At 42.6% G+C, this 27,764-nt stretch overlaps 1 protein-coding gene across 2 annotated transcripts in view; it reads left to right on the forward strand.

The window, feature by feature from the left end:
- WNT7B (Wnt family member 7B) overlaps positions 1-27,764 on the forward strand; it is a 102,172-nt gene that overhangs the window by 69,016 nt on the left and 5,392 nt on the right. For both annotated transcript variants that reach the window (XM_072145303.1, XM_072145301.1), the window contains exons 2-3: positions 5,207-5,433; positions 25,538-25,809. In XM_072145303.1, coding sequence (XP_072001404.1) covers positions 5,207-5,433; positions 25,538-25,809 — 499 coding nt within the window. The remainder of the gene's footprint in view (positions 1-5,206; positions 5,434-25,537; positions 25,810-27,764) is intronic.

The raw sequence follows: 27,764 nt of genomic DNA on the forward strand, positions 1-27,764 counted from the left end.
TTCATCAGGAAATGGCCACCAGAAACCGCCCGAAAGGCCACCTTCTAACGGGGGAGCTGATGAAGTAAGATGATTCATTCATCTAAATGTGAGATGGTGAGGGATAAAGGGGAGTTAAAGGGGTTGCCCAATATTACAAAACTTTACTAGGGTAAGTACAAGACCCTATATAGTACTTATCTTGGTAAAGTTTGTGTAAAGCCGCTGTGATCCACCAGAACCAGGACTTGGGACTTCCTGTGATGTCCCGTGTTCTGCTACCAGTTGGAGGGGGACATACTCATTATTACTGTATGTACACCCACTCCATCATAACCAAACCCATAACGGTGATTGGAGGGGGTGTGCTAAGGGCGTGGTTAAGATGGAGGGTATGTGCAGACAGTACTGACTGCAAAGTCCTTTCCATCCGCCAGAAGATGTCTCTGGTTCTGACCTGATCGACTACCATCAAGAACATCTCAGTGAACCAGGGGCGTCGTCAGGACTACTGGTACACCTATTTTCTCCATTCCATGCATTATTTTTAGAGGGGATGTCAAATATTATGTAAAGGGGTGGTACTGGATAGCACTAGGAATCACAGAAATAATTAACTAATTCATAGCCCCGCCCCTGAGGAGCTAAGCTGAACTGTCTCCGAAAAGAGAGATTATTAAGTGCATTACTTGATTACCTATGAAAATGAGTGACTTATATATAAACTACAAAAGGGGATGTCAATTATCCAACTGATGCTATGTCTGTGGTCATGATGAAGGAAGCTTGTAGACAAAAATGACTACATGGCCTACATGGCCTCAGTCCCAACATCGATAGTTGGTATTGCCTGTTCCTTCAGTGTTACACAATGTTTATCAGGGTAAATATAATATGGGTGACCCTTTTAGGGTCTTGTACTCAGAATAGTAGAGTTTTCTAACGATGATGAATATGGTTTGATGGGGAATAAGAGGGTGTTTTCATCCTGAAAGACCAAATCAGGAATGAATCACTCCAGAAAACGACCATCTGAAACCTATAGGGGCAGATTTATCAAGCAGTCTGAAAGTCAGAATAACATGGCAACCAATCACAGCTCCCCTTTAAAATATTCATGAGCACTGGTAAAATGAAAGCTGAGCTGTGATTGGTTGCCATGAGAAACTAGAAATATTCTGACTTTCAGACAGCTTGATAAATCTGCCCCATAGTGTCCATCTTCAGAGGGACATTGAAGTTATCTAAGCGGGAGATGATGAGGGCACATTCTAGCAGTTTTGGGGTAAAAGTGGATTCAGAAGAAGTTTTAGATGGATTGAGTAGAAGATTATGGTGTCGTGAATGTGTGGTCTGAAGGACAATTTGAAGGTTCTATCAATGGCTGAGTAGGAAGTGACGAGCCATTGACAGGGTGGTGCAATAGGACGGGGAAAATTAAAAATTGGGTTATGTTGGAGAACGTCAAGATAGATAGGAAATGTGTTCATCCTGGAATACTGAGACCATATCAGCAGTGAATCATTGTGTGACTCCATGATTCATCGACAAGAATTACTGATGGTGTGAGAGTGATGTCTGGCCATGAGGAGGAGATCATCGATGCTTATGATGGGGCTTTGTTACCTTAAACACGGCGGTATCCTATGTGGTGGGGATTGTTATGACTGTACTGGGCAGCTTAACTTCAGTCAGCTATTAGGTTTTATCACGGAATCTAGTCGTAGACATTCAAGAGCGGAGAGAAGTGCTCGGCACTAATCTGATGCTACATTGTCTGCGGCCTCATTGTGTATCTTGGTGGTTGAGACACTAAACTTGGTTGTCATATGGAAGTTATTTCAATGGTATTGTTATTTTTACAGTGTAATACCTCCAGTCAATCATAAGATTCCCCCTTTAACCTTGTGTTTTTAATGTCTGAACTATTTGTAGGTGGAAATTCCCGAGTTCTCAGGTAGACGTGCGAGCAGTGTTGATACAGTTCTATCTCTTTCCACGTTCAAAAATCATTCCATACTCGGTAAAGAAAGGGCTGGATTTGCTGATTGTCAGTGTTTTCATGACAGGAGCAGGAAATTTAAGGGAAAACTCCAAGGTGGAGCTCCAGTTGGCCACATTCCACAGTTTGGGGCCATTTATATGGTGGTATTATAGATCTGCACACAACCCACCATTGTCCATGTGATACATGGTATACATTGTTCTTCAAGTATATATATATATATATATGTTGATGCATAGTTCATATGACAAAAAAAAAAAAAAAAATATATATATATATATATATATATATACTATGCATCAACATGCATAGTCAGAATGTGCTTCAGGTTCTTCTCAGTTACTATCGTACAATATCAAAATTCTGATTGACTGTGGAAACAGCAAGTCATGTGCTGGTTGTTTAAGTTGGCGAGAATATTAAAGAGGGAGAGAAGCTGAGCAGTGTGATATATGGTTATATAGAATTTATGGGAGGATTTGTGAGTAAAAAGTAGAGTAGAGTTGATTACCCCGTCCACACACAATGATTGACAGTGAGAGTCCTGATTACTCCACCCACACACAGTTATTGGCAGTGAGAGTCCTGATTACCCCTCCCACACAGTGATTGACAGTGAGTCCTGATTACCCCACCCACACACAGTGATTGACAGTGAGAGTCTGGTTACTCCGCCCACACACAGTTATTGGCAGTGAGAGTCCTGGTTACTCCGCCTACACATAGTAATTAGCAGTGAGAGTCCTGATTACTCCGCCTACACATAGTGATTGACAGTGAGAGTCCTGATTACTCCACCCACATACATTGATTGACAGTGAGTGTCCTGATTACTCCACCCACACACAGTGATTGACAGTAAGAGTCCTGATTCCCCCGCCCACACACAGTGATTGACAGTGAGAGTCCTGATTACTCCATCCACACACAGTGATTGACAGTAAGAGTCCTGATTACCCCGCCCACACACAGTGATTGACAGTGAGAGGGCTGCAGTAATACACTTTGTGACAATTCGTCTTAATTATATAATAAGGTATTGTCGCCTCATTGCACTATTATGTGATCTCTGTATGGAGACTAATTAGGATGATACATTGCAGTGTTGTGTGGACAGTTTGGCTTGATCATTATCGATGCACTATGGGTCAGTATTATAAATTGTAGGTGTATGTTCATATTATTACACCCCATTTTTATATTTCTAAGAGGTTGTCCTACACATCTTAAGTTGAGGCCTTCATACTTCTGATCTTGAGTTGTCCATTGAATTTTTTTGGTATATTAGAAGTAATCTAGGCGTCGCATTCCCATGATGGTGCCATCCCCCTGGCCCGCCAAGCTCCACTGTAAGTGGCTTTTAAGGACATGAGGATTAAGCTCCTTCTGAGATTTTGTGTTGTCACAACACGCTCGGCGAGGCCCTTACACTGTAAATATTTCTTGTTTCTTCAGCACCAGACAGAGCACTTAATGCAGAGAACAAAATGGCTGCCCCCTCCCCATTCCCCCCCATACATAAAAACCTTAAAATGCCACCAAGACAGGATTGTAATCCTTATCCGCAAAGTAAAGAAACAAAATGCTATAAAAACATAAAAAATTTCCAATGAAGAAACAATCGCTTCCAGGTCACAGCAGATGATGGGTTACACGGGACAAGGGGATCACGTCAAGCATTAGTTATATATGCCATATGCCTTAATGGGATATAAAAAAAAATCTCTAATCAGAAACAGCGCCACATGTGTTGATAGTTGGTATTGCAGCTTCATTAACACTAGGGCTGTAATGCAATTCCTAACACACCCTGAGGATGAGTGTGGTGCTGCTTTTTGCCAAAATGGAGAGATGTTTTATTAATTCTAGACAGTTCATGGATGGTAGATCATTAAGTGATGCTTTTTCCTAGGGAATAGAAGTTCTATTACTAGAATATCCCTTGCCATTCACATTGGGGAAATGTCAGTGAGAGTCCTGATTACTCTGCCCACACACAGTAATTGGTAGTGAGAGTCCAGATTACTCTGCCCACACACAGTAATTGGTAGTGAGAGTCCAGATTACTCTGCCCACACACAGTGATTGGCAGCGAGAGTCCTGATTACTTCATCCACAAACGGTGATTGACAGCAAGAGTCTTGATTACTCCGCCCACACACAGTAATTGGCATTGAAAGTCCTGAATACTCTGCCCACACACAGTGATTGGCTATAAGAGTCCTGATTACCCCACCGACACACAGTGATTGGCAGTGAGAGTCCTGATTACCCCGCCCACACAGAGTGATTGGCAGTGAGAGTCCTGATTACTCCTCCCACACTCAGTGATTGGCAGTGAGAGTCCTGATTACCCTGCCCACAAACAGTAACTGGCAGTGAGAGTCCTGATTACCCCACCCACACACAGTGACTGACAGTGAGAGTCCTGATTACTCGCCCACACATAGTGATTGGCAGTCTTAGTCCTGACTACCCCACCCACACAAAGTGATTGACTGTGAGAGTCCTGATTACCCCTCCCACCCAAAGTGACTGGCAGTGAGTCCTGATTACTCCACAAAATGCTCAGTGATTGGCAATGATCTGAGCATGACCAAATGACTGATCTGATGTGCAGGAGTAGGCTCGATTCTTTCATCATGTCGGGGTTGCATTCTAGTACCCTTTAATTTTTTTCGGAAGCCTGGTAGCAATTTTCCTCTCTCACCCAATGATAACACCATTGTTGCAAAAAATCCTAAATTTGCTAGACTTGTTCAATATTTTTAATGACAATTCCAGAAAATCAACCTATAAGAGATACAGTTCATGTACAAACCACTCAAATAAAGGTGTTCACATAAAGGTTGGGCCATTCCCGGGACGGGCCTTTGAATCCTCCAATTACACAAATGTAAGAAGAAAGGACATTGAGAAGAGTAGCTTTCAATCCAGACTAATGGAGTGTCTACAATTGGTGGTGTCTCCACCAATGTTACATGAAAGTGGGCCTGGATTTACCTACCAATACCACAACTGGCTATGGGGCCTTAGAGATTCATCTGCTTTAGGCCTGTAATATAGTTGTGTATTGGATGCTAAATGCACATTTTTAGACATATTTGGAGAAGAATGATAACCAACAAGGCCACCATCGCAGATTTCCAGTCCACCACCCATTGCATGCCACCAACCTAACCTTCCCTTTCACCTCTGATAGCTCATTTTATTCCTTTCTAGAGCTTTGTCATCTGTGGTGGCTTTGGGAGCAAATATAATCTGCAACAAGATTCCAGGGTTGGCGCCTCGGCAAAGAGCCATCTGCGAGAGCCGCCCGGATGCCATTATAGTTATCGGAGAAGGCGCACAGATGGGGATCAATGAATGTCAGTATCAGTTCCGCTACTCCAGATGGAATTGCTCGGCACTTGGAGAGAGGACGGTCTTTGGACAAGAGCTACGAGTAGGTAAGCAATTTTTCTCATTATAGGCAATGATAAGTCAAAGATTTTTCACCCCGGATGAAGTGTTTTTTCTCTATTGTGTTGTGTTGAGTAATTCGATGTACATTTTTCCTTGTCACAACGATTACCCACTATTTTTTTATTCAGGTGCCCCCCGGTCCCACTTCCTGTTATTAATGCATCACCCAGGAAGTGACCACTCAGCCAATCAATGGCTGGGGGGGAAGGATCACTGTCACCAAACTTTGGCTGAGTTGTTGTTTCCTGTGTGTGTCAAGGGGATGATGAGACCAATGGGTATGGGGTTAGTGCGTATCCATTGGGTCCCTTCTAAAAACGTTTCATCTGTCGGAGAACCCTTTTAGCTGTGTTGCTTGGTGGCAGATAAGTAGATCTGCTGAAGGGTAGTTTCATATTTTTTTGTACAAATTTTTGAAATAAAGTTAATGGCTTGTAGTTTCAGGGTGTACACAACAGTCAGTGCAGCTTTTAGGCCTCCATTTCAAGTTACTCTTTTCCCATAGTGATTTTGAAGGCTCCCTATGCATTGGCCTAAAGGTCCACCTAAATCCCTTCCACCTTGTGTAGCAAAGCCTGCCACCATCATAGGTTTACTCTTTTCCATGTACATCCCTCTTATTGAAACAGTTAATTTATGTACTGACTTTATAGTAAGATTATGTTTAGAGATGAGCAGACCCGATGTTTGCGTTAGGGGTTCGGCCACGCGACCAAGACATATTGCCGAATTGACAGCTGAACAGCCAATTCGGCAAATTGACACCCCTAGCAACTAGCCATAGCTATGATTGGACAGGGAGCACCCTCCAATCCGGTGATCCAGGTCATGCGGCCTTACCCCAACCTGAGAGTGGAGATCAGATTCGCTCATCTTTACTTATGATTATATAGAGTAACCAATCTGAACAGGACGAGCTTCAGTTCTAAACCTAGAAGAGGGCTACTAGAAGACCAGTTTGAGACCCTGAAGAGCTTGATAGTAAACTTTTAGATAATGTGCAGTTCTAAGATTGAATATGGCTGTATTTCTAGTTGTCGTGCTTCTGGAAATTACTGTAGAACGGAAAGAAAAAATTTCAAAAATATTCATTTTAAATTAAGGGATATATATACGATTTTTAAGGTACTTTCTCGGGGTCAACATGTTCAGCTTTAAATAATCTTCAGGAAGAGAAACAGAGACAACAATGTCAGTTTATATGTATTTAAGGTGAAGCTAAAAAAAATAGCCCCTAGACCTCCATTGGGCTCCAAAGCCCATCAAAGGAAAAGAGGGAATGCTCCAGGAAACGTGTTCCTTTTATGGTGCTTGGGAATGTGTCCTGCTGACAGCTCAGGCCTTAGGATATATAAAGAGAAGTTACTTATCCGTACAAGCAGCGATGATGCCTATGGCTAAGGAATGTATCTATTTGGATGTTTATGTAAAGTTTTCCACAGAAATGTCAAGTAGCAATGTCGGATTAAGTTCAGTTCATGACCCTTTGAGTTTAGACGGTCAGCCCTAGCCCTGATCTTCTACCTTAAGAAACGTCAAAAAAATTGTCTATGCCACCATGTTTCCTGACCCAAAACATCAGCTCCACAACAGAGCCAAAGTGCATGAACCATAACAACTAGAAGTGTTCCCGTAGGGATAGCCATAAAGTTTTCATGAGGATAATCCTATAGTGTATATAAATGTCCATTATTAGGGTGTTTTCCATGGATTTCCGTATGAAAATCCTCATGAAAAAAGTGAGAATTTACCTTTAGGGCGTAGACAAGGGATTACTGTTTTGGATCGTGACCTAACAAAAGTTCAATGGAACTATGGGAATCCATTCTCTTACACCTTTGAGGTAACTGGTCATGACCAGAAGTATATGGGTCATGGACTTTCCCTCGATAGTGCAAAAGAAGAGCTCTGGGAGGTCATCCACTTTACCCTGCTCCATGGAGGTTACAACTGGAGAACTATGGGTGGTCATCTTCCTACTCTTCTAAGGTAACCAAACACAGCTAACAGTTTTAGGTCCCAATTCAACTACCTGGAGCCATGGACCTTTACCTTTTCCTAGTCTATGAAGGTGAACTCCAAGAAGTTATAGACTTCATCCCTTCAAGGTCCCTGGCCACAACCAGTGCTATTGGATCCTGATTCTTTAGCCATCATCCTGGGACTTGGCCAAACAAAATTTTCCCTGGTCTTGTCCTTGTTGACATGTGGTCTTGGTGTTGAAGAACTTGTTGGTGGTTGACCTCCACCGCGTTTTCGAGCAATAAACGTTCACTTTTAATTTTCAACCAAATTTATTCTAGAGACTTTAGAATTGAATTCTAGACAATCAGGTTTAAAATGAATTGAACTAATTTGCTCAACTTTATTAATTGTTAAAATAATGGAGAAATGACACTCAATTCAATCCCAAGTTGAAAGATGTTTATGGCTTGGTAGACGGTAACATCTACCATCAATGAAGTAAGATACCACTTCATTGACTTCTGAGATGTCTAACTTTACCATTAGAAGTAATGCTGATGTCTATGGAAATCTCCAAAACTGGTGGCCTTAGAGGAAGCCGCCATAATTGTTGGCTTATATTGAGATGTTTATTTTTGGTATTTTCGATCTGCTGCCCAAATACTAGATCCAAAACAAAATATCTCTCTCTACAGCAAAGCAATCTTTCTTGACTGACAAAGAACTATGACCCACAGACCAAGACTATTAAAGAGAAACATCCTCCTTCCCCCAAAAAGAGGAAGAGTCATCACCAGATTGCCAATTGAGAAACTTACTTCAGATGTTGTCCTCTTCTCTCCTGCCCACTTCTTGCATATCATTCTATACCTGTCTTTGACGTGTTTTCCACAATTATCTATCACTAGAACATCAGGTGACCTTGCGTCTGTCCCGCTCACTCAATGCTAAGCTGGTGTTGGTTAAAGTTACTGTTCACTTTACAATCCTGTGACCCCCAAACACAAAACTCTTTCACCTTCTGGGCGGCCACATAGCATCCTTGTTTACGAAGGAGAAGCAAAAGGATATTGATATAATTTGTTAAATTTGGGTAGCTACTTTTTGGGAGATTTTGTACTGTATTTGTATACTTTACATATTCTGGTTATTTTCTTCTGTTAACTTAAATTAAGAAATTCCTTGAAGGAAATCTACCACCAGGATCAAAGATTATAAACCAAGCACACTGACATACTGGGGTGTGCCCCCTCTAGCAGGATCTGCTCTTCTTTTAGCTTCTTATGCCCTTGTTTTTGAGGAAAAAAAGTCTTTAAAAATTATCCAAACTCCATTAAAACCTATGGAACACGGAGACCCTTAGGCTCATTTGCATAATATTAAAATCCCGTTTTTTTCTTAAAAACAAGGGCATAAGAAGTTAAAAGAAGAGCAGATCCTGTTAGAGGGGGCACACCCCAGTATGTAACTCTGCTTGCTTTATAATCCTTCATCCTGGTGGTAGATGTTTTTTTATTTCATCTGTGAGTGTCCATCAAAATGGCTGCTTATAAATATTCATTAATGTTCCACCTCTGCTCAACCCTCTTACAATACATCATTTAGATGGTTACAATACATCACAGAAGGGTGCAAAGAACTAGCATCAGTAGAGATGTACAAGGTCCACTTTAAGCTGGCCTAACAATACAGATAGCAGTCGAGAGGGAAAGTTTTAGCCAGACATCTCTTCGTTGGGTGACTTATAAGTTCTGGATACTGGGCAGACAAGCCAGTCCTACGTAAATTGGTCATCCTGGTCATGATGGGGGAATGCATTCTGTTAGGAATAAGGGGGGGGGGAGTAGTGATTGAGACAATAATGGGGCACATTTACTTACCCAGTCCTATCGCGATCCAGCGGCGCGTTCTCCGTCGAGGATTCGGGTCCGGCTGGGATTCATTAAGCTCGTGCGCCCGATGTCCACCAGGTGTCACTGCTGTGCTGAAGTCCGCCGGAGTTCACCATCCTATCCTGGGTGCAGGTAAGCGCGTGTCAAGCGACACATTTTTTAAAAAAAAATACAGCGGTTTTTCCGAAACCGTCGGGTTTTCCATTTCCCCGATTTCCATTGCATGCATGCCGGTGCCAATGCGCCACAATCCAATCGTGTGCATCAAAAGCCCAGAGCAATTCAGCGCAAACGGAAAAGAGAGATTTGGGCCCTTAGTAAATGACCCCCAATGAGGTTGATGGGTTTCTTGTAAGGCCACAAAGGCTTACGTTTTCTGGGCCTCTATGCAAAGAAAATTGTGGGCCTCCTGGAATAGAAGAAGAAATAAAGATCAGCTAGATGAAATGTAGTGTAGGTTGTCTTCTTCTGCTCTTGATGAGCTTTTACGAGGATGACCACACTGGTCATAGTTTCCTTTACACAATCACCATCAAAGAATTCCTTATTAGCTTTTGAAGGCATGAATGGATACGTCTTCATTCCTCTTGTGTTGTCGGGGAGTTTGTGAATGATGTATGATGTAGTTAGGTGTGTCCAGGTAATAACGCATATCCTCGGGAATGGATGACAGTAAAGCTGGTGGTGATGCTGAGGGATTCAGCAATGAAAGGTGACTTCTTTGATATTTCGAGACAACCACTGTATGATACGATACACAAGCCGTACCTAGAGGACCTTCAGCTTAATTTAATTTCACAACACTTTGTAAGATATTGCTTAGGTCCTGTTAAGTTCTGTCGAGCAACCTGAAGGTGTCCATACCTATAACGATGGATAAATACTATGATAGAACCCAACATGTAAATATATTTAGTACCCAACAGCTACCGTATGTGTACGTCCAACTTAAAACTAGACTGGTTGCTACAAGAAGCCTAAGAACCTCACTGCAAAGATGATGGTTGGCTGATAGGCATGGCTATGGCATGCAGGGTGGATCAGGCGAGCAATATTACGACCATTCCGTGGTCAGTTGGGTTAAGTATTTTAAGTGATGATGTAATTTCGAAAAAGGGTACAAAGTCAAAGTATTTCGTTGGGAGATACCTGACTACACACATTTATAGACACAAGGAAATTGGGGTAAACCCTTCATGAACTATCCTCGTAAGGTCGGAAACATTGTCCACTGTGGTGAGAGTGTTGGTGGTTTCGCCAACAGATTCTGGTGTAAAGATAGAACCACCTAAAGCAGGGAAAAGCATTGACGGATCTATACATCATTACTATGTTGACACTATGGGGCAGATTTACTTACCCGGTCCTGTCGCGATCCAGCGGCGTGTTCTCAGAGGAGCATTCGGTTTCTGTTGGGATTCACTAAGGTTGTGCGCCCCGATGTCCACTAGGCGTCACTGCTGTGCTGAAGTCCGTCGGAGTTCACTGAAGTTCACGATCCTATTCCTGGTGCAGGTAAGCACATGTCAAGCGACACATTTTATGTTTTAAATTCGGCGGTTTTGCCGATTCCGTCGGGTTTTCCGATGGCGACGCCCCCGATTTCCGACGCGTGAAAGCCGGCGCCGATGAGCCACAAACCGATTGCGTGCGCCAAAAACCTGGGCTAAATCAGGGAAAAACTGCGCAAATCGGAAAAATACGGGAAACCCGACGAAAATGCGCGAATCGGACCCTTAGTAAATGACCCCCTTGGATCACATTTACTTACCCGATCCCAGATCCCTGCGCGATTCCCGATCCGGAATGTCTGTAGAGGATGAAGTCTGCCTCGATTCACTACGAGCATGGGCCCAATTTCCTTCTTGTGTCGCTTCCCCAATCAGGTCCACCGGAGTTCACCTTCTTCTCCCCGGTGCATGTAAGTGCTTGGCTTGCGACATAATCCCGCGCGTTGTCTCATCCGATGGGTTGCCCCCCCGATTTGTTTTGCGTGAAAGCAGGCGCGATTGCGACATAATTTGATCACGTGCAACGCAATCCCCGGCACGATCCCCAGAAACGTCAGGAAACCCAACGGCCGTGGGACCTTAGTAAATGAGCCCCCATATGGTGGTATGGTTTGCCTACTTTCTTACTTTTATTTGGTGCCATCAAAATTTCCAGTAATTTGCGTCCCAAAGTTGATGGATCTCCTGGGCAGGCTGATGACTCTCATGGAACAGGGTCTCATTTGGTTGTAATTTTTATAAATGACCTTTACCGTAATATACTCATCCGTCCAATCTTGTTGAGTCTCTACAAAAAAAAAAACCCCAAGCTGTAAAAATCAGTAATATTAAGAAGCACGTCAGGTATGCCAAGCTTAGAGAGTCTCAGCATAGTGGCCTCTTTTGTTATCAGTGCCAAAAATGATAATTTAAGGTCCATTTGCTGGTGCCAGAACTGGGGAGCCTCTCGCCGGTCCAAGAGAGATAACGGTATTGGGTAACAGATACAGTTTAGCCATTATTTATTTATTGCGCTATTATCTTTTCAATAAAGCAATTATCTTACCGCAGATTATTTACCGTCAGGGTCCCCGGAGGGGAGAGAACTCAAGCTTTTAATGGAAAAGAAGAACGCATTGAAATTAGAGCAAAGGTTTTCGGATTATTTTGGTCAAAACAAACTTTTTATTTTGGGTCAAGGGATTGGATACCTTTCTTTGTGCTTCGACAAATCAGCGCTAGTTAGCTATAGGAGGCCCCCGACTATACATTTTAGTTAAATTTATTAAAGCAGTTGTCCAGTAGTAAGGTACCTTTTTTAAAAAAATTTTTTTCAAAAATCTCTCCGTTGCAGCATGGCGCCTCCAGTCTCTGTTTTACAGAGGTGGAACGGCTACAATCAGGTCGGCAGCCTCTGCCTGTAGCGGGTGGGGGGCTATCGACTTGACATCACTACTGAGCCTCTGTTTACCACCTAAACCGCCAGTGATGGGAGGCGGGAGAGTGTAGTGTGTTTGTTATTTTATACCCTCTGGAGCCCCTGTTAAAAAAAAACTAATCCCCCATTTAAAGGGTCAAATATTGTAAACCAAACACATTCACGTCCTAGTGTGTGGCCCCACTAGGATCCACTCTTCTTTTAACTTTTTATGCCCTTGTTTTTACAAAAAAAAAAAACCCTTTTAACAATTATGCAAATGAGCCCAAGGGGCTCCGCGTTCCGTAGCTGTTAATTGATCCCAGAGCTCCTCGGGCTCGTTTGCATACTTTTTAAAGCTTTTTTTTGGTAAAAACAGGGAATAATGAGCTAAAAGAAAAGTAGATCCTGCCAGAGTGGGCACTCACTAGTATGTTATTGTGCTTGGTTTGCAATCCTTCATCCTGGTCGTAAATTTCCTTTAAATACATTGACAAGCTGGGTGTGCCTGACTGAGAACGGTTGTAGCTTATGGTCCCTCTAAGATGTTCTGAGTCTCCTATAAACCTGTCTATTACAAGTGCTGGACATGATATATACTTATGTATTACACATGCTGGACATGACCCCCCCATATGCTGCTCTCTGTATCCTGCGCTTCAGCATGAACCCTTGTTATATGGAAATCGGATGTAAATCTAACACTGTATCCCAGAAACCTCAGGTTACAGTATATGGAATCAAGCCGCCTGGTGTTTATTGTCTAGACATCAGACAAGGAGAGGAGTCGTGGACATTTTTGTCCATTTTAACCTCGCTGCCAGAGGAAGGTCCCACCTGGCAAAGAAACGGTGGGATTGGGTCTATTGGCAAGGAACACTCCATAAGGTTGTATAGCAGCGGCTCGTCCCTATAATGACATAATGATCTGTGAATGAAGCTGCCAAGGAACAACCGTGAAGACTATCTCGGTTTACTGTATCGCCTCTTGTAATATTATTGAGTTGCCCGGTCATATTGTACGGGGATGATGTGTGTTACATCCCTGCCAAAGCCTATGTAAACACTGTATTTGTACAAGAGTCATTAGTTGGCATAGAAAGGAGATTCCCAAACTAAAGAAAAAGAAAGCACAGCATGGACCCTCCTCCAGGGTCCAAAACTTTTCTTATATCTTTCCAAAAAGAATATCACTAGCCTTGGAGGACTCATCTTTTGTAATTCCTTGTATGTCCTGTGGGGGTGCTAAAGGGAAATTGAACGCTTCCTGCCAGATTTCTTTCCTTATTACAGGAGATCCCAGTAAAAAAAAGTTATTTTTTGATAATATTTTTTGGGTTCTCTCCAAGCAAATAGGCAATGACTAAAGCAGAGGAACGTACACATTTTACTTAATTCCAATTTCTAGGCAAAAGTAAACTTAAAGGGAGTCTACAACCACCCCCACCTCTGGCACTGCCAGATACAGCCCTCTACATTAAATCCCAACATACTATACTAAAATCATCCCAGTCTGAACAGTTTTCCTGAAAATCCAGTTTTTCAATTATATGCAAATTAGGACGTTGGTGCATCTGGGGCATTTCCTTCACTACTGAAGCACCACGTTGCATCCTAACCCGGTGTTGACCTGTTCTTCCTTTGCCCTCTCCTTCCTTTTTTGGTCACCTCATTCTTCTCCTGGGCTAATGCTCATCTTTCCACCTCACTCCTAATTGCACATGCGCCACTTGGCCCCGTCCCAGTGCATGCACACTGGCGGACATGACCCGAGCAGATGAGAGGGGTCATCAATGAAATGAGAAGGAGGAAACACAAGGCAGCATTGAGCAAGGATGCGGAGTAAGAGTTGTCCAACGCCCCAGCCAATGCCCCAAGGGCACCAACAGCCTCGTTTCCATATTTTTCAGGATGCAAGTTGGAATTCAGGGTGGAGATTGTATTTGGCACTACCAACAGGTTATAAGTACCGGAGATGGTGGTAGACTCTTTTTAAAAAGATTTTTTTTTGGTCCACCAGCATAGGCGGTTTTAGCCAGTTTTAGACAAAGTGGGGCCCCAAAATAAAACTTTTATGAACAGTCACATTCAATACAGTATATCAGGAGGGGCCCTGGGCCAATGCCCAGTTTGCCGTCCCCGAGCATAGGGGCTGGGCTGTGCCCTGAGCTCTGTTTGAAATCTGGCTCATGCGTCAAATAATCCAAGTCCGGCGCATGAGTAGTACTTTGTACAATGGTGAGAAGGTGGACAGTAATGCGCATGCGCAGCCTTGGGGAGATATCTTCTGCACTTCCTTGTTTGCCCTGTGGGGGTGCTGCTGTGAAAGTTAACAGTTACTGGCAGATTTCTTCATCAATTACAGATGAACCTAGTTGAAAGTATACTTATTGTCAAAGTTAGAAGTGGGTATTGTCTTGTCCGAGAAATAGTAGCATGGGGCATGACCTTGTGCTTGCATCAAGTGATCCCGGTGTATCTTATGTTTAGGACTATGTACAATGGTGAGAAGATAGGTAGAACTGCGCATACGCCGGACTCAACACTGTTAATAATAGCATGAAGTAGGCATATGGGATCCAATGTATTGACCTCACTACTGACAATAACCTCATAGGATGTCCTCCACTAGTTGTAGACCTGGTTACAAGTATCCAATTCCCATGAAGCACTTCCACAAAAAAATATGGGGCAATACATAGTAAACATTGATTATTTTTATTATTCCCAGTGGACATTCTTTCAGACTAACAAAATTACAGGTGTTGGCCATGTGCCTTTACTGCCTTAATATTAATCCCTGAATGTGCATCAAGTGATTCAGCATTCCTGCTGCTTACTTTTGCGTTTTCTGCAGACTCTCCGTGATTCTTTGTTTACGTTTGTGAGCAATGATGAATAGCAGGAGCTGTAACAGGAAAGTTACAACTCATCCAGCTCCCCCACTCTCCTCTTCCTGTGTTTGTTAGTGAGGACGGACAATCTTTTAGAGACAACCAATTGAAGGCGGTTCACCATAGCTACTGTCGTCTAGAAATAGACGAGGAATCTTCGCCAAAGGTTGTGTCTGAATTGTAGGTAAGCTCCATAAGTTAATAATGGAGCTAATGATCAATACTACATACAACCAATAGACACGTTTAGCAGTTTTTTTTAGAAAAGGGGGAGATTTTTAAATTCTAATCTTGTAGAACAGCTTCTTGCAGAGAACCTATTTCATCTTCGAAGTGTCTACATGAGGAGGACTTCTACTCATCGCCCCACAAACTCTCTATAGAAATAGAGTTCCCAGTGGGGTTCTGCAGATAATTTAGAGGAGATCATTAGGAATTCATCTGAAAGGCGAGCTCTCTGTGTAAGCCATCCCACCTCCGAGTCTTCTCATTTATCTAGTCTCAATGGCTTTGAGAAGTGAAGACCATGTCTATTACGTCTCTAAGCTCATGGGCAAAATGGAAAGTGCAAGGCAGACAAAACTGGGCAAGTATCTGTTGTGTCATTCTTAGTGCAGAACTTTCCAAAAACACCCCGAGCAGTGCATTGTCTGCTCCCTCCTCATGTACAATGGTTTTCTTGGAGGCCATCGAGCCGTGAAGGGCTTGTCTTTTGCTTTCGACTTCAGAGGACCACAAATACTTGAACCGTGTTTGTTCCCTTTTGTCTCTGCCTTCTCGTCTGTTGAACAACTTTGGTTGTCCTACCAGATCTTTTGACTATATTTTTCAACTTGGTTTTAAGAATTCGATTCCGACAGATGGAAGACAAACTGTCTACATGAAAACACAGATACTACAGAAATTGTGGTTGCGGATATTTCAATTTCATCACGGAGTTGAATGGGATAAGAAAGAGATATTTGTTTTTGTTGTTAAGAAATAGTGCCACTCTTGCCTATAGGCCATGTCAGGTATTGCAGCTAGGACCCAAGCTGACTTGCACAAGCAGAACAAAGGAACCAAGCATTTCTAGTCCTATATAAACCCTCATACAAAAATGAAAAAACAATTTATGGCCATGAAGCTCTGCAATTGTACTGATGCTAGAAAAACTTCTCCAAGTTCTCGTGTTCGTAGAAGGATGTGAAACGACACCAATCAACTAATGGATACCAATGTAAAGTGGCAGTTGTCCCTCAACGAGAAGGGCCCATCTTCACCGATATTAGATGACAATTCCTATGGGACCTCCTATGGTTCTGGATTTTTAAAAGTTTTAGAGATAGACTGAGAGTGGACCAACCACCATATTTATAATGCACCTGAATCAATGATCCAAGAGCTCTTGACTTCTTCAAGTCTTGACTATGACCAGACAGCGCTCATAGGCTGATAATGTTTAGTTTCAGGAAATCAGTATGGTAAGTGGTTGCTCACCTGGTCGAGTTGTGCTCAACGTAAGGCACAACTCTAGTGTTGGTTTATAAAACGGTGGCCGAAGGTGCAGCCGATGTTTTAGTGTGTTCTCCAAACACGGGAAGTCGGTTGGAGTCAAGGGGTAGGTTCAAGAGGGTCAAAAACGGCAGGCGCACAACGAGACTAGGTAGTTTTTTTTCGAAGAGGAGACCCCAAGGACCCCTGTTCCCCGAAACGCGTTGTGATGACCTGTTTACCACCCTTTTTAATATTTAATAAAACTCTTGGAGAGAAAGCTACCTAGTCTCGTTGTGAGCCTGCCATTTTTGACCCTCTTGAACCTTGATTATGACCTGACGCCATAGATAACACATAAACGTAGCCTTAACTATGTCAAAGACTGGATTAGAAAACATCTTAGACAGGAAGAATCATGCATTTCCAGGTGATTACCTTAAACAATATTCAAATCACATATAACGAGATGGGACTGGGAATCAATCAGGTGGAGCATGCTTAAATCTCCATCAACCAATTCTTCATCTCAATCCTACTATGCACCATGATAAATATCTCTTGATGAAATCCTCCATCCATTGGCCAATTCCTGACAGGTCACTAGGAACAACGCTGAAGAAACTTATCACCAGGAACTTCATCAGAAGTCCTTCTAAATTAAAAACTCGGCATCACTTGCGTGATGACTTGCTCATGTCTCATGTCAAAGCTCTTTGTGGAGCAGACTCAACTCTATTATCTACATAACCGAAAGGGGATTGTTCTAGTGCAGTGATGGCTAACCTATGGCACGGGTGCCAGAGGTGGCACTCAGAGCCCTTTCTGTGGGCACTCAGGCCATCACCAGAGATGACTCCAGGTATCTTCCTGCGGTCCCAGAGAGCCCAGGACTTGCTGTGCACAGAGCTATTTTAAAGTGACAGCTGTACCTGGGACTGTTTTCTGCTTTATTGGTGTCCTCAGGGGCAGGTATCAATGAAAACTGTGACAGAGAAGGGAGTATAAATCACAAATTAAATTTCTGTGTTGGCACTTTGCGATAAATAAGCGGGTCTTTGTAGTAGTTTGGGCACTCAGCCTCTAAAAGGTTTGCCATCACTGTTCTAGTGTGTCATGGACGAATATAATTCAAGAATAGCAGTACAGGTGTAACTATAGGGGTTGCAACTGAACCCAGGCCTAAGAAGTCCCACCATCTAAAGGGACTGTCTCACTAGATGAACCTGGAGATCAGGTGACAACATATGGAGAAGCTTCCCCATTGTAGTTGTGTTGGCATTGGGAAATTGCCCTAATCGTATGGTTTTGCTATTGGGACCCACCAGTTGCCCCCATACTATCAGTATGGACTATAACAAGCATGTCGACCCAATGCCTCTTCTTCTTTGACTGTATTAAGCCATATTTGGTTTTTTTTCTGCAAGATTCTCTTGAAGCCAAATTGCTTGTCTACACCTGCTCACCGAGCCATACAGCTCCTATATGTTGGTGTTGACAGTTCAACTTATACATATCCAAGTGCTAGAGTATAGTAAAGTTTATAATCCATTTGTGAGACGGCCAGTACAAAGGTCTTCCCAGGAGCATTATGGTGGGCTTGGTGGGATCAGTGTTGGACTGGCCCACCAGAGTACCAGAGGATCCTCCGGTGGGCCCTGGCTCAACCCAATAGGGAATCCCAGAGGCCCATCAGAAAACACCACAATTTGGAGGCTGCTAGAGTATATTTCCTGGGGAATAATGAAGAGTGGGCCCCAAAAATTATTTTCTCTGGTGAGCCTAAGGATACCCAGTCCGACACTGGGTGGGATCATCATGTTATGTCATACAATAGTCTCTATGATTGGTTTAACCAGACAGATTCTACTACAATCATCTGATCTACCATCAAAATAACCAAATTTTTTTTTTTTAAATGTAATCACCCCTGGACCCACAATGCACATTGATGATAAATACCGAATACAAGGTATGAGCACCACTGCAACGTGTGCACTCATTTACGAGCTCCCGATTATATTAAAGGTTTTCAGAATTTACCATAAATAGTTAAGGGTAAATTTTCTTGAAAAATGCTAAGTGGTCACTTTGTATTAAAGAACATATTGAAGACTTTGCTGCTATTGGCACGGGAGCGCCTGGTACCACTTCCTTCATTGAACATCAATGATTATAGGAAATCGTTGTGTATTTGCTTTGTCTCTCCAGCACTGTATGGTTTCCAGCTGATAACCACAAGTTACATTATCATGTCTGGACTTCTCAGACATTCTCATACTTTGGCGTTTGGATAATCTTATAGAATATTCCTAGAAGAATGGAAAAATACCCAGGAATTTACAGTTCATAAGTAGAGTTGTCTTCCTTACCAATCAAGTTCTCCAAGTAGAACTCAAGTTCACCAAGTAGAGTCGTCTTGTGATATAGTGATATATCTGGATAGAGCTTGGTCAAGCTTGGTCAGGACACTTAGGACAAAAAGTCAATTTTTAAAAATAGTAGTGTAAAATAATGTGCAGTGGCCTGTCTAAAGGGACTGTCTAACTAGATGAACATGGAGATCAAGTACAACATCTGGAGAAGCTCCTGGTAGATATATTTTTCCTAATCTGCAGAACCTATAATGCCCTAATACAGTGATGGCGAACCTATGGCACGGGTGCCAGAGGTGGCACTCGGAGACCTTTCTGTGGGCACTCAGGCTATCACCAGGACAGAGTTCACCAGACAGGACTTGAATGTTCCTGCAGTTCCAGACAACTTGAGATGCAGCTCTCAACGCTCTTTTAGGGTGACACATCTTCGACTGATCGGAACTTCAGAAAGAGTCAGAGACAGATTATTTTTTGAGTTCCCCTTGCTGGTCCCATGATTCTTCCTGTACATAGAGACCCTAGAGAGAAGCTACAATGACGTCTGAATTTGCCCTCCTGCTTTTAACTATATTGGTGTACTCACGGGGTCAATACGATTGGATGTTGTGAAAGAACAGGGAGCAATAAGTTGCTGTTTAAATTGTCATGTTGGCACTTGATGGTAAATAATTGGGTTTTGGTTGTAGCTTGGGCACCCGGTCTCTAAAAGGTTTGCCATCACTGCCCTAATAGTATGTATAAACAATCCACATGAGACAATCCATTTGAAATAATAAAAAAATCTCCAAAAAAACCTAGTCTTCACCATTCCTCTGCCACCTCTATCCATCTGACTTCAGAAATCAAAAACCATAATAAAAACCTGAGTGACCATTGTTGAGGATTACCTTGTAGATGTAATTTGTAATTTTTTAATTTTATTTAATTTGTTTTCTGGATAGTTGTTCATAGAGTCGGGGGTTCGAAGGGGCGATACTTCCGGGTGTGATGTAAGAGCTGTGACTTATGCTCTAAATAAGATGTCTTCTTGATCTTTCTCTGCGTTCCCTTTCTTCCTCTTGCTGTTTTACGATTGCAGTTGCATCTCCCTCCTCCCCCGTAGATGAATTCTTATATTGACTTTACAGAGAAAAGAGAACTACGGACTGGTGCCAGTTCCAAAATTTCTAAGATTATCCTATGTTCGGTGACAATCCAAAAAAATAAAGTCTCCCTGCCCAAAAATAGTTTAGGCTTGCATATAGTTACTCAGCAGGTCTTCCTGTTCTGAAGTTAAATGCCCTGAATTTTACAAAGTTGGTATACATGATAGGATATGTTACAAAAAGTTTTTCAAAAATTGTAACGGTAGGAACTGTACACCTTAACACAAAAATCTGGAGTTATACTGAGGAGGTGTAATAGGGTAAAAAAAAATTTCCTCTTGATTGGTGTTTTCACCAGGAGGAAGTTCAGCGTAGGACACCGTCTAAGTAGATCAGTTCAGAGTAAGAACCTTCAGAGAGAGTAGATCATCAAGAGTTAATGGACGTTTCTGCATGACAGAGTTTACGGCACTTGGATAGTTCAGGACTTCAGATTCAACCCTGACGTGATGGATGTTGTCTCACATCAACACCTCATCTGTGGCTTTCAAAGAAATCTTCTCAGGAGCATTGGTGCCTGTGATCCTAATTAGCTCCATGGCCTTCTCCAATGCATGACATCATAACATCCAATCCCGGGCCTATACCTTCGAGCTCCTTGCCTCGGATATGCTCTCTAGAGCATGCAAAAAAGGTCTTAGTGGTTGATGGTCCTTAATGTTTCTGAGCTGTGTGTGCGGCGTATGATGTATTATTGCTGGTTTTTAGCTTTTACAAGCTGTCGAAATGTCACACGAGGAGGACAGGCCTTAACTAATGGGAGTCATACTCTTCCTGGCATAACGGTACCTTCATGGGAGATCTGGAGGAAACCTTAATCCACAAAGCCCCAAATCCTTTCACACTAAACATTCTTTTTTTGCCGTATTTTATAGTATTTGTATGGATATTTTTGGCAATATGTTCTCTTTCCGCTAGGTTTTATTTTGGCACTCTACCATAGAGGATTATGGGTGACCGGCATCTGATGTCACATAGATTTATAGACTAATTTATGATAAAGGAGACTGTAAAGGAGACTGTGGGGCTCATTTATTGAGGGTCCGCGGTTTCCCAACGATTTCCGTTTTGCGCCGCATCGCACAGGGGATGGTGCCGCTCGCGATCAGATTTTGGCACATAGGCGCCGCCAACAGAAATTGGTGGGCAGACTGTCGGAGAACCAGACGGATTCGGACAACGCGCAAGATTTAACATTTAGAATTGTGTCACAACACGCACTTACAAGCACCGGGAAGAAGAAGGTGAACTCTGGTGAACCTCGGCGGGGAAGCGACGGATGCAGGAACTCTTCATGAATCGCGCCGGACTTCATCCTTGTCGGACCGTCCGAATCGGGGATCGCGACAGGACCAGGTAAGTAAATTTGCCCCTGTATCTCCCTGTATTTCCCAAATGGTTGTTTTACAAGATGGACCACAAATGGACCTTACCCATGTCTGGGACATATGTTCTCTATTACTTTGCTCCAAAATTGCAGCATATTTTTTAAATACGTTTAAAACAAAAAATTGTCAAATTGAAACTGATGAGAAAATTCTGGCCCACTAAGGCAAACTTATCATGTCCATGTCTTCCTGCCAAATACCATAAAATTTGAGTCCTTCGAGCAAGAGAACACGTGAAAACATTGGAAGCAATTAAGGTAGGGCTTCAGGTACCGGCCAAGTGTGACTCATTTATTAACGTTTTCCGACAATTTGATTGGATCTTTCCCCATATTTCTAGTTCACTTTCCACCTCGTGGACGGAAAATGTGCATTTTTTTGGATGTGGGCATGGCTGATAAATTGAAATTTTTGAGTGTAGTCATGTTGCAAATATGTGTGTGTGTGTTTTGGTTGCAGTTTTCTCTGAATCTCATTCGTACCCACTACTGCAGCCAGGATTTCGCCACTTTTGAATCCTGAATGGGGTTTTCGAGAGAATGTCGGGAGTCTGCCAGGGCATGTTTAACATTTCTGCCATACCAAAGTCATCTTTTTTATATTTAACATTTTGATGAGGAGCGGTGAGGAAGGAATCGTGGAAATTAATGTATAATAAGCTAAGAAAAAATGCATGCAGTCAGACTTTACCCAGAATTCCTGGCACAGGGAGAGAACTGTCAGGCCTTGGCTCGTACTATCAAATGATTAGAAAACTGAGCCTCTATGTATAAATGTTTAAATGTTTTCTTTCACTCCTTGGATTTGACATGAGTATTCTAGGAGGCGCAGGATGGTACTGAAAATATTACCAACAGAAAGGAATCATTGTATATTTTTAGTGGAAACGATAAATCTGCCAAAATATTACCAAAATAAACACTATAAAGATCTGCCACACCTTTCAGAACCATTATCTTCTCGACATTATCATATGGTCCATTGCCCCATTGATGGGCCTCAGTTGACTCTTTAAGGGTCTTCTGTGAAAGGGGCAGTAAACCATGTTGAGCATCTTCATGGAGCTTTTCACAGGGTAGTTAGTTTTTTTTAACGGTTTACTCCAAAAGGGGCATCCAACTAAGGGCAACATCTTCATGGAGCTTGTACGTTTGCTCTCTGGTTGTGTTGGTTTTCTCAGGGTACTTAGTTTTTTTTCATGGATTACTCTCAGAAAGGGGCAACCAACTAAGGGCATCTTCATGGAGCTTGTACGTTGCTCTCTGGTTGTGTTGGTTTTCTCAGGGTACTTAGTTTTTTTTAAACAGTTTACTCCGAAAGGGGCAACCAACTAAGGGCAACATCTTCATCAACTTTTTATGTTTGCTTTTTGGTGGGGTGTTTTTCTAGGATTACTAAACACATGAGGTGAGCCCTGACTATTTCCATAACTCTCATGGCAAGGTCTCCTAAAGAAGTCTACTCACTTCCCTTATAAGGAACTCCCATGGCAGCATAGAGATTTCATTCATTAAGAGCCACCAATTTTCAATTTTGGGTGGTTTGGTCACCATGTTAGTTAAACTGCCAATGGAAGTTCGAAGACTATGGAACTTAGTAGTTGGGACCCAAGAGCTTAGTATCAAGTCTTTGACATTGGGTTGACCCAATCTTGAAGGTTGAACAAAACTTTTTAGGCTTACATAGATCTCAATCCTATACTAGGACTTTATATGACAATGTATTACTGGCCCCAGGTGACACATTACATAAATTGTTGTTTATGTTGGTCTGTGTTTACAAAGTTTGAGCCCGAATCATGGTGACAGACTTGTCTATGTCTGATGTTCCTGTATGACATTACGTACCTTTAAAGGTCACAGAGGAATGATAAGGATTTCAGATATTCATTGTGTGTAAATACACTCTCTTTGGAATCTAGGTCTAGATGTTGTGCTACTCTTACTGTCAGATTCTTAAAATTGGGGGTCATTTACTAAGGGCCCGATTCGCGTTTTCCCGACGTGTTACCCGAATATTTCCGATTTGTGCCGATTTCCCCTGAATTGCCCCGGGATTTTGGCGCACGCGAACGGATTGTGGCGCATCTGCGCTGGCATGCACGCGCCGGAAATCGGGGGGCGTGGCCGAACGAAAACGGATTCGGAAAACCGCTGCATTTTTAAAAAAAAAGTGTTGCGGAGCTTGCACTTACCTTCACTAGGAATAGGCCGGTGAACTTGAGTGCGTTCCGATGCTCTTCATCGCAGCAGCGCCACCTGGTGGACGTCGGAGAAACTGCCTTAATGCCGGCCGGACCTGAGTCCACCGGAGAGAAGGCGCCGCTGGATTGCGAATGGACCCGGGTAAGTAAATCTGCCCCAGTGTATGTTTATGACAATTTTGGCCAAGACAACAGTAGATCTTAGTGTGGTGAAAGAAATTGTGGGACCTTAACCCCTCCTATAGGTATCCAGGATAAAAACGTAAAAAAAAAATGAAAAATTTAGTATTAGTCTCCAGTTGTAGTTAGAACCGTGTATGAAATGCAAAAGAGGAAGCCATTTTGAACCCCCAATTTTGGTTGAGGCTGTAACCTGGATTACGGATTACGAGTAACCTGGCCGGCAAGCGTTTTAAAGGAGAAGCTTGCATTTTGGAAAAACTTGTAACTTTGTTTACTAGAAAAATTTCATAATACAAGCATTATGTGAGCCCTCCCTAATCTCTACAGTACTGTACTTCCCACTCTCACAAAATTATAACACAATATAACACAATATTGAAGAAGTAGAAGAAATAAAGAGGGTAGTACTAAATTATAACTAATGATTTCCTATGGGAAACCTTGCTTTGATATACAAGTAATTTAGATTAGGAGCACAAATTCTGCTTGTAATGCAAGGTTTTCTGTCATTGTGGAACCAATCATCAGCGTTTCAATGATTTCCTATGGGAGAACTTGCTTTGATATACAAGCAATTTAGATCAGGAGCACAAATTCTGATTGTAATACAATGGGCCACATTTATCACTTTTGTGCGCCTAAGTGTAGTAGTTGCGCCTAAATTCTGGCGCACTGTTTTGCCAGAATTATCACAAGCTACAACCATCTGTGATAAGTACATTTTCTGCCTCTTATTAATCACTTTCCTTTAACACAGTTTAGGCGCAGTTTAGGCGCAATGTTAGATTCGGGCACTTACATGTGATCCTGCTACAAGCTCCTCTCTGCTTCTCCCACAGCCCAGAATGAAGATAACACTCACAGCAGCACCCAGGTGTGTGACACCCTGCACCCAGTGACCTCCTCAGCAGGGGCTTCTCCTGGAGGGGATCCCCCAGTGCTGGTCTCCTGCTGCACCCCTGTAATTCTGCACAATATCCCCCTCAGATACTGTGCAGAATTACATGGGGGACACTTGTCTGTAGTATCTACAAACTTCTGCAAACTTGTGCAAACTTCTCTTGCTCTTGCTGTGAGCTCAGGATTCTGCAGAATATTTAGTAAATAGAAGGTGATGAACTGTAAATAGAGTCTGCAGCTCCTGTCTGTAATGTATCTAATGTATCTATTATATGTACCAGTGTCTGGCTGAGCTTTGCTGCTAGAAATGAGCTGTTCTGCAAAGGGGCTCAGTGCTTTCTTCTCAGATAACGCCACCTTCGGGCTGGAGTGTTTTTGCGCCCGTTTTTGCACCTAAATGCAAAAGTCGCACGTGATGAATATCATTAGGCGCAGCAAAACATCTGGAATTGAACGATAGATGAGGGAAAGGTGGTTATTTTAGCTGCGCGGCTAATTTGACGTTTAATCGCAAAAATGGCGCAAAAACGGTGCGCCTAAACGAAAAGGCGCAAAAACAACAGAAAAAACAAGTGATAAATGTGGCCCCATGTTTTCTGTCAGTGTGGAACCAATCATGGGGTTTCCTTGATTTCAATTAGGAGTTGCCTCAATTGGCAGTCTGTTTTTGCTTGGGCTACTTGATCATATTTACAAGACTAATCTTATAGTATTTTATTACTTTCCACTTTAAGGACACTTTTCTGTTCTGTCTCTACAGGTAGCAGGGAAGCCGCCTTCACCTATGCCATCACTGCCGCTGGGGTAGCATATGCCGTGACCTCCGCCTGCAGCCAAGGAAATTTCAGCAACTGTGGCTGTGACCGAGAGAAGCAGGGGTACTACAATCAGGAGGAGGGCTGGAAGTGGGGAGGATGTTCTGCCGACATCAAATACGGCATCGAATTCTCTAGGAAGTTTGTGGATGCCAGAGAAATCAGAAAGAACGCCCGGCGGCTCATGAACCTCCATAACAACGAATGTGGAAGAAAGGTATTCTAGATCAGGGTAAACACGTTACATTTCTTGGTTGATGATATGAGAGAAATTTTTGCCATCTCCATGGTCTACTAAGATAAATCACCTTGACTTGGCCATCAACCTCATGTTTTTTCGAGGGATATGCCTTAGGTTTTTAGCCAAGATGTGTTTAAGGCTTCCCCTTTAGGGTGATAATTTAGTAGTTAAGAACACCACTGGTGGTCTACGTCCATAGAGGGGTTGATAGGCACATCCCAGTGATCAGGGATGTGACCAGGAGGATGCTTGTAGGCCTCCTTTAAAGAGAACATTATAGGGCAGTGTTGACGAACCTTTTTGAGACCGAGTGCCCAGACTACAACCAAAACCCACACATTTATCACAAAGTGCCAAGATAAGCGGTCATTTATTTATTTGTCGAAATGTTCTCCTAACCTACCAGCCTCCTAAGGACACTAATACAATTGAAAGCAGGAGGGCAAATCCGGACTATCACTGTAGCTTCTCTCCAGGTTCCCGCTGTACAGGAAGAGTTGTGTGGACAGCCGGAGGACCTTCAAAGATATTCTGGTCTTCTCCAGACCTTCTCGCTTTTCCTTGAGTCCCAAGCTGCCAAGAGATTCTAGGTGCCAGGGATCTAAAGTTATGGCTCCTATTTTCCAGGATGTATCTCATCCATGCTTGGCCACTGAGATGCCTCCCTGTGAGGACATATGAGATACTTCCTTGGCGATTAAAGGGTTAAAATAGCACTGAGATGAGTAAATCTTGACTTGTGTTGAACTGCAGTTAGATTCTTTGAGTCCTGTCTGGTGAACTCTGTGCTGAGCTTGAGTGCCCACAGTGAGCACCCGTGCCATAGGTTCGCCACCACTGTTATAGGGGGTTAGGTCAGTTTTGTATTCTGCAGGCTTCTTTCTTTGTCTATTGTTCTTAGAAGACTTTCCTGTACGAAAGTTGGGTTGGCTGCATGCGCACAGTGACTGGAAGACCGCCATATAGATCACAAAGAAAAATAATATAAATTTTATTGATAGAAATTGGCTGGATCCATGGCCTAGACTCCGTTCATATGGTTTACCTAGTTTGTTTCTCGGTTAATATTTCCGTCATCATGAACAGTAAAACGTGATGGTCTTTGGCATATCCAAGGGGGCCATTACACCGCGGTCTGATAGAAGTCAGCTTATGCTGACTCCGCATGGCTTACACAATTATATAGTGAGGTTGAAACAAACAACTCAAGTCCATCAAGTTCAACAGGAAGCGTAACTCTTGCGTCTCTGATGGAAAATCTATCACGGGACCCCCACCTACATATAGATGTCTGCTATGTCATCTGCTTTGACTGTCAACCATTATATCCACTATAGCTAGGCTACGGATTTTAACCTATTCCAAATTCTCTCCATTCTATATATGCTTGCCCAAAAAGTGATAATAATTTCATCTGAAAGCTATAGTTATAGTTTACATTACGAAAAAAAATCCTTGCGTTGGGTTGTTCATGACTTAATGAATACTGAAACAACCACTCTGTCCACCAAGGTCCACTTGGCAAGGTACAAGAACATCCTCCATTGGGCCTAGAATCTGACAAAATAGTAAGCTTCCACTACCACATGGACCTGAAGGTCCAACAGAAGATATCCCCTACTTTGGAGCCAACAACTAGGGTCTAGCTTTTACGGCATGATTCACAAGTCATCTATTACACCTTATAGATGATGGTTTGTGTGCAGTTTTAAGTTCCTTAGGTCATATTGAGTAACTTTGAGTTACTTATATTTTAGTATCAATGGATACAATTTTTTGGTGCAAAACCAGGTCCCAATCGCACCTGGAAACGTTGTAAAATCCTAGTAATTTGTACCATATGTGTACAGTGATAACCATGCATGTTCTGTAAATGTTGCAGGTGGTCCCTCAGAATCATCTGCTGGTTGGGCCAAGGAATCCCAGTCCAA

The sequence above is a fragment of the Engystomops pustulosus genome, chromosome 4 (genome assembly GCF_040894005.1).
Source record: "Engystomops pustulosus chromosome 4, aEngPut4.maternal, whole genome shotgun sequence".
NCBI lineage: Eukaryota > Metazoa > Chordata > Amphibia > Anura > Leptodactylidae > Engystomops > Engystomops pustulosus.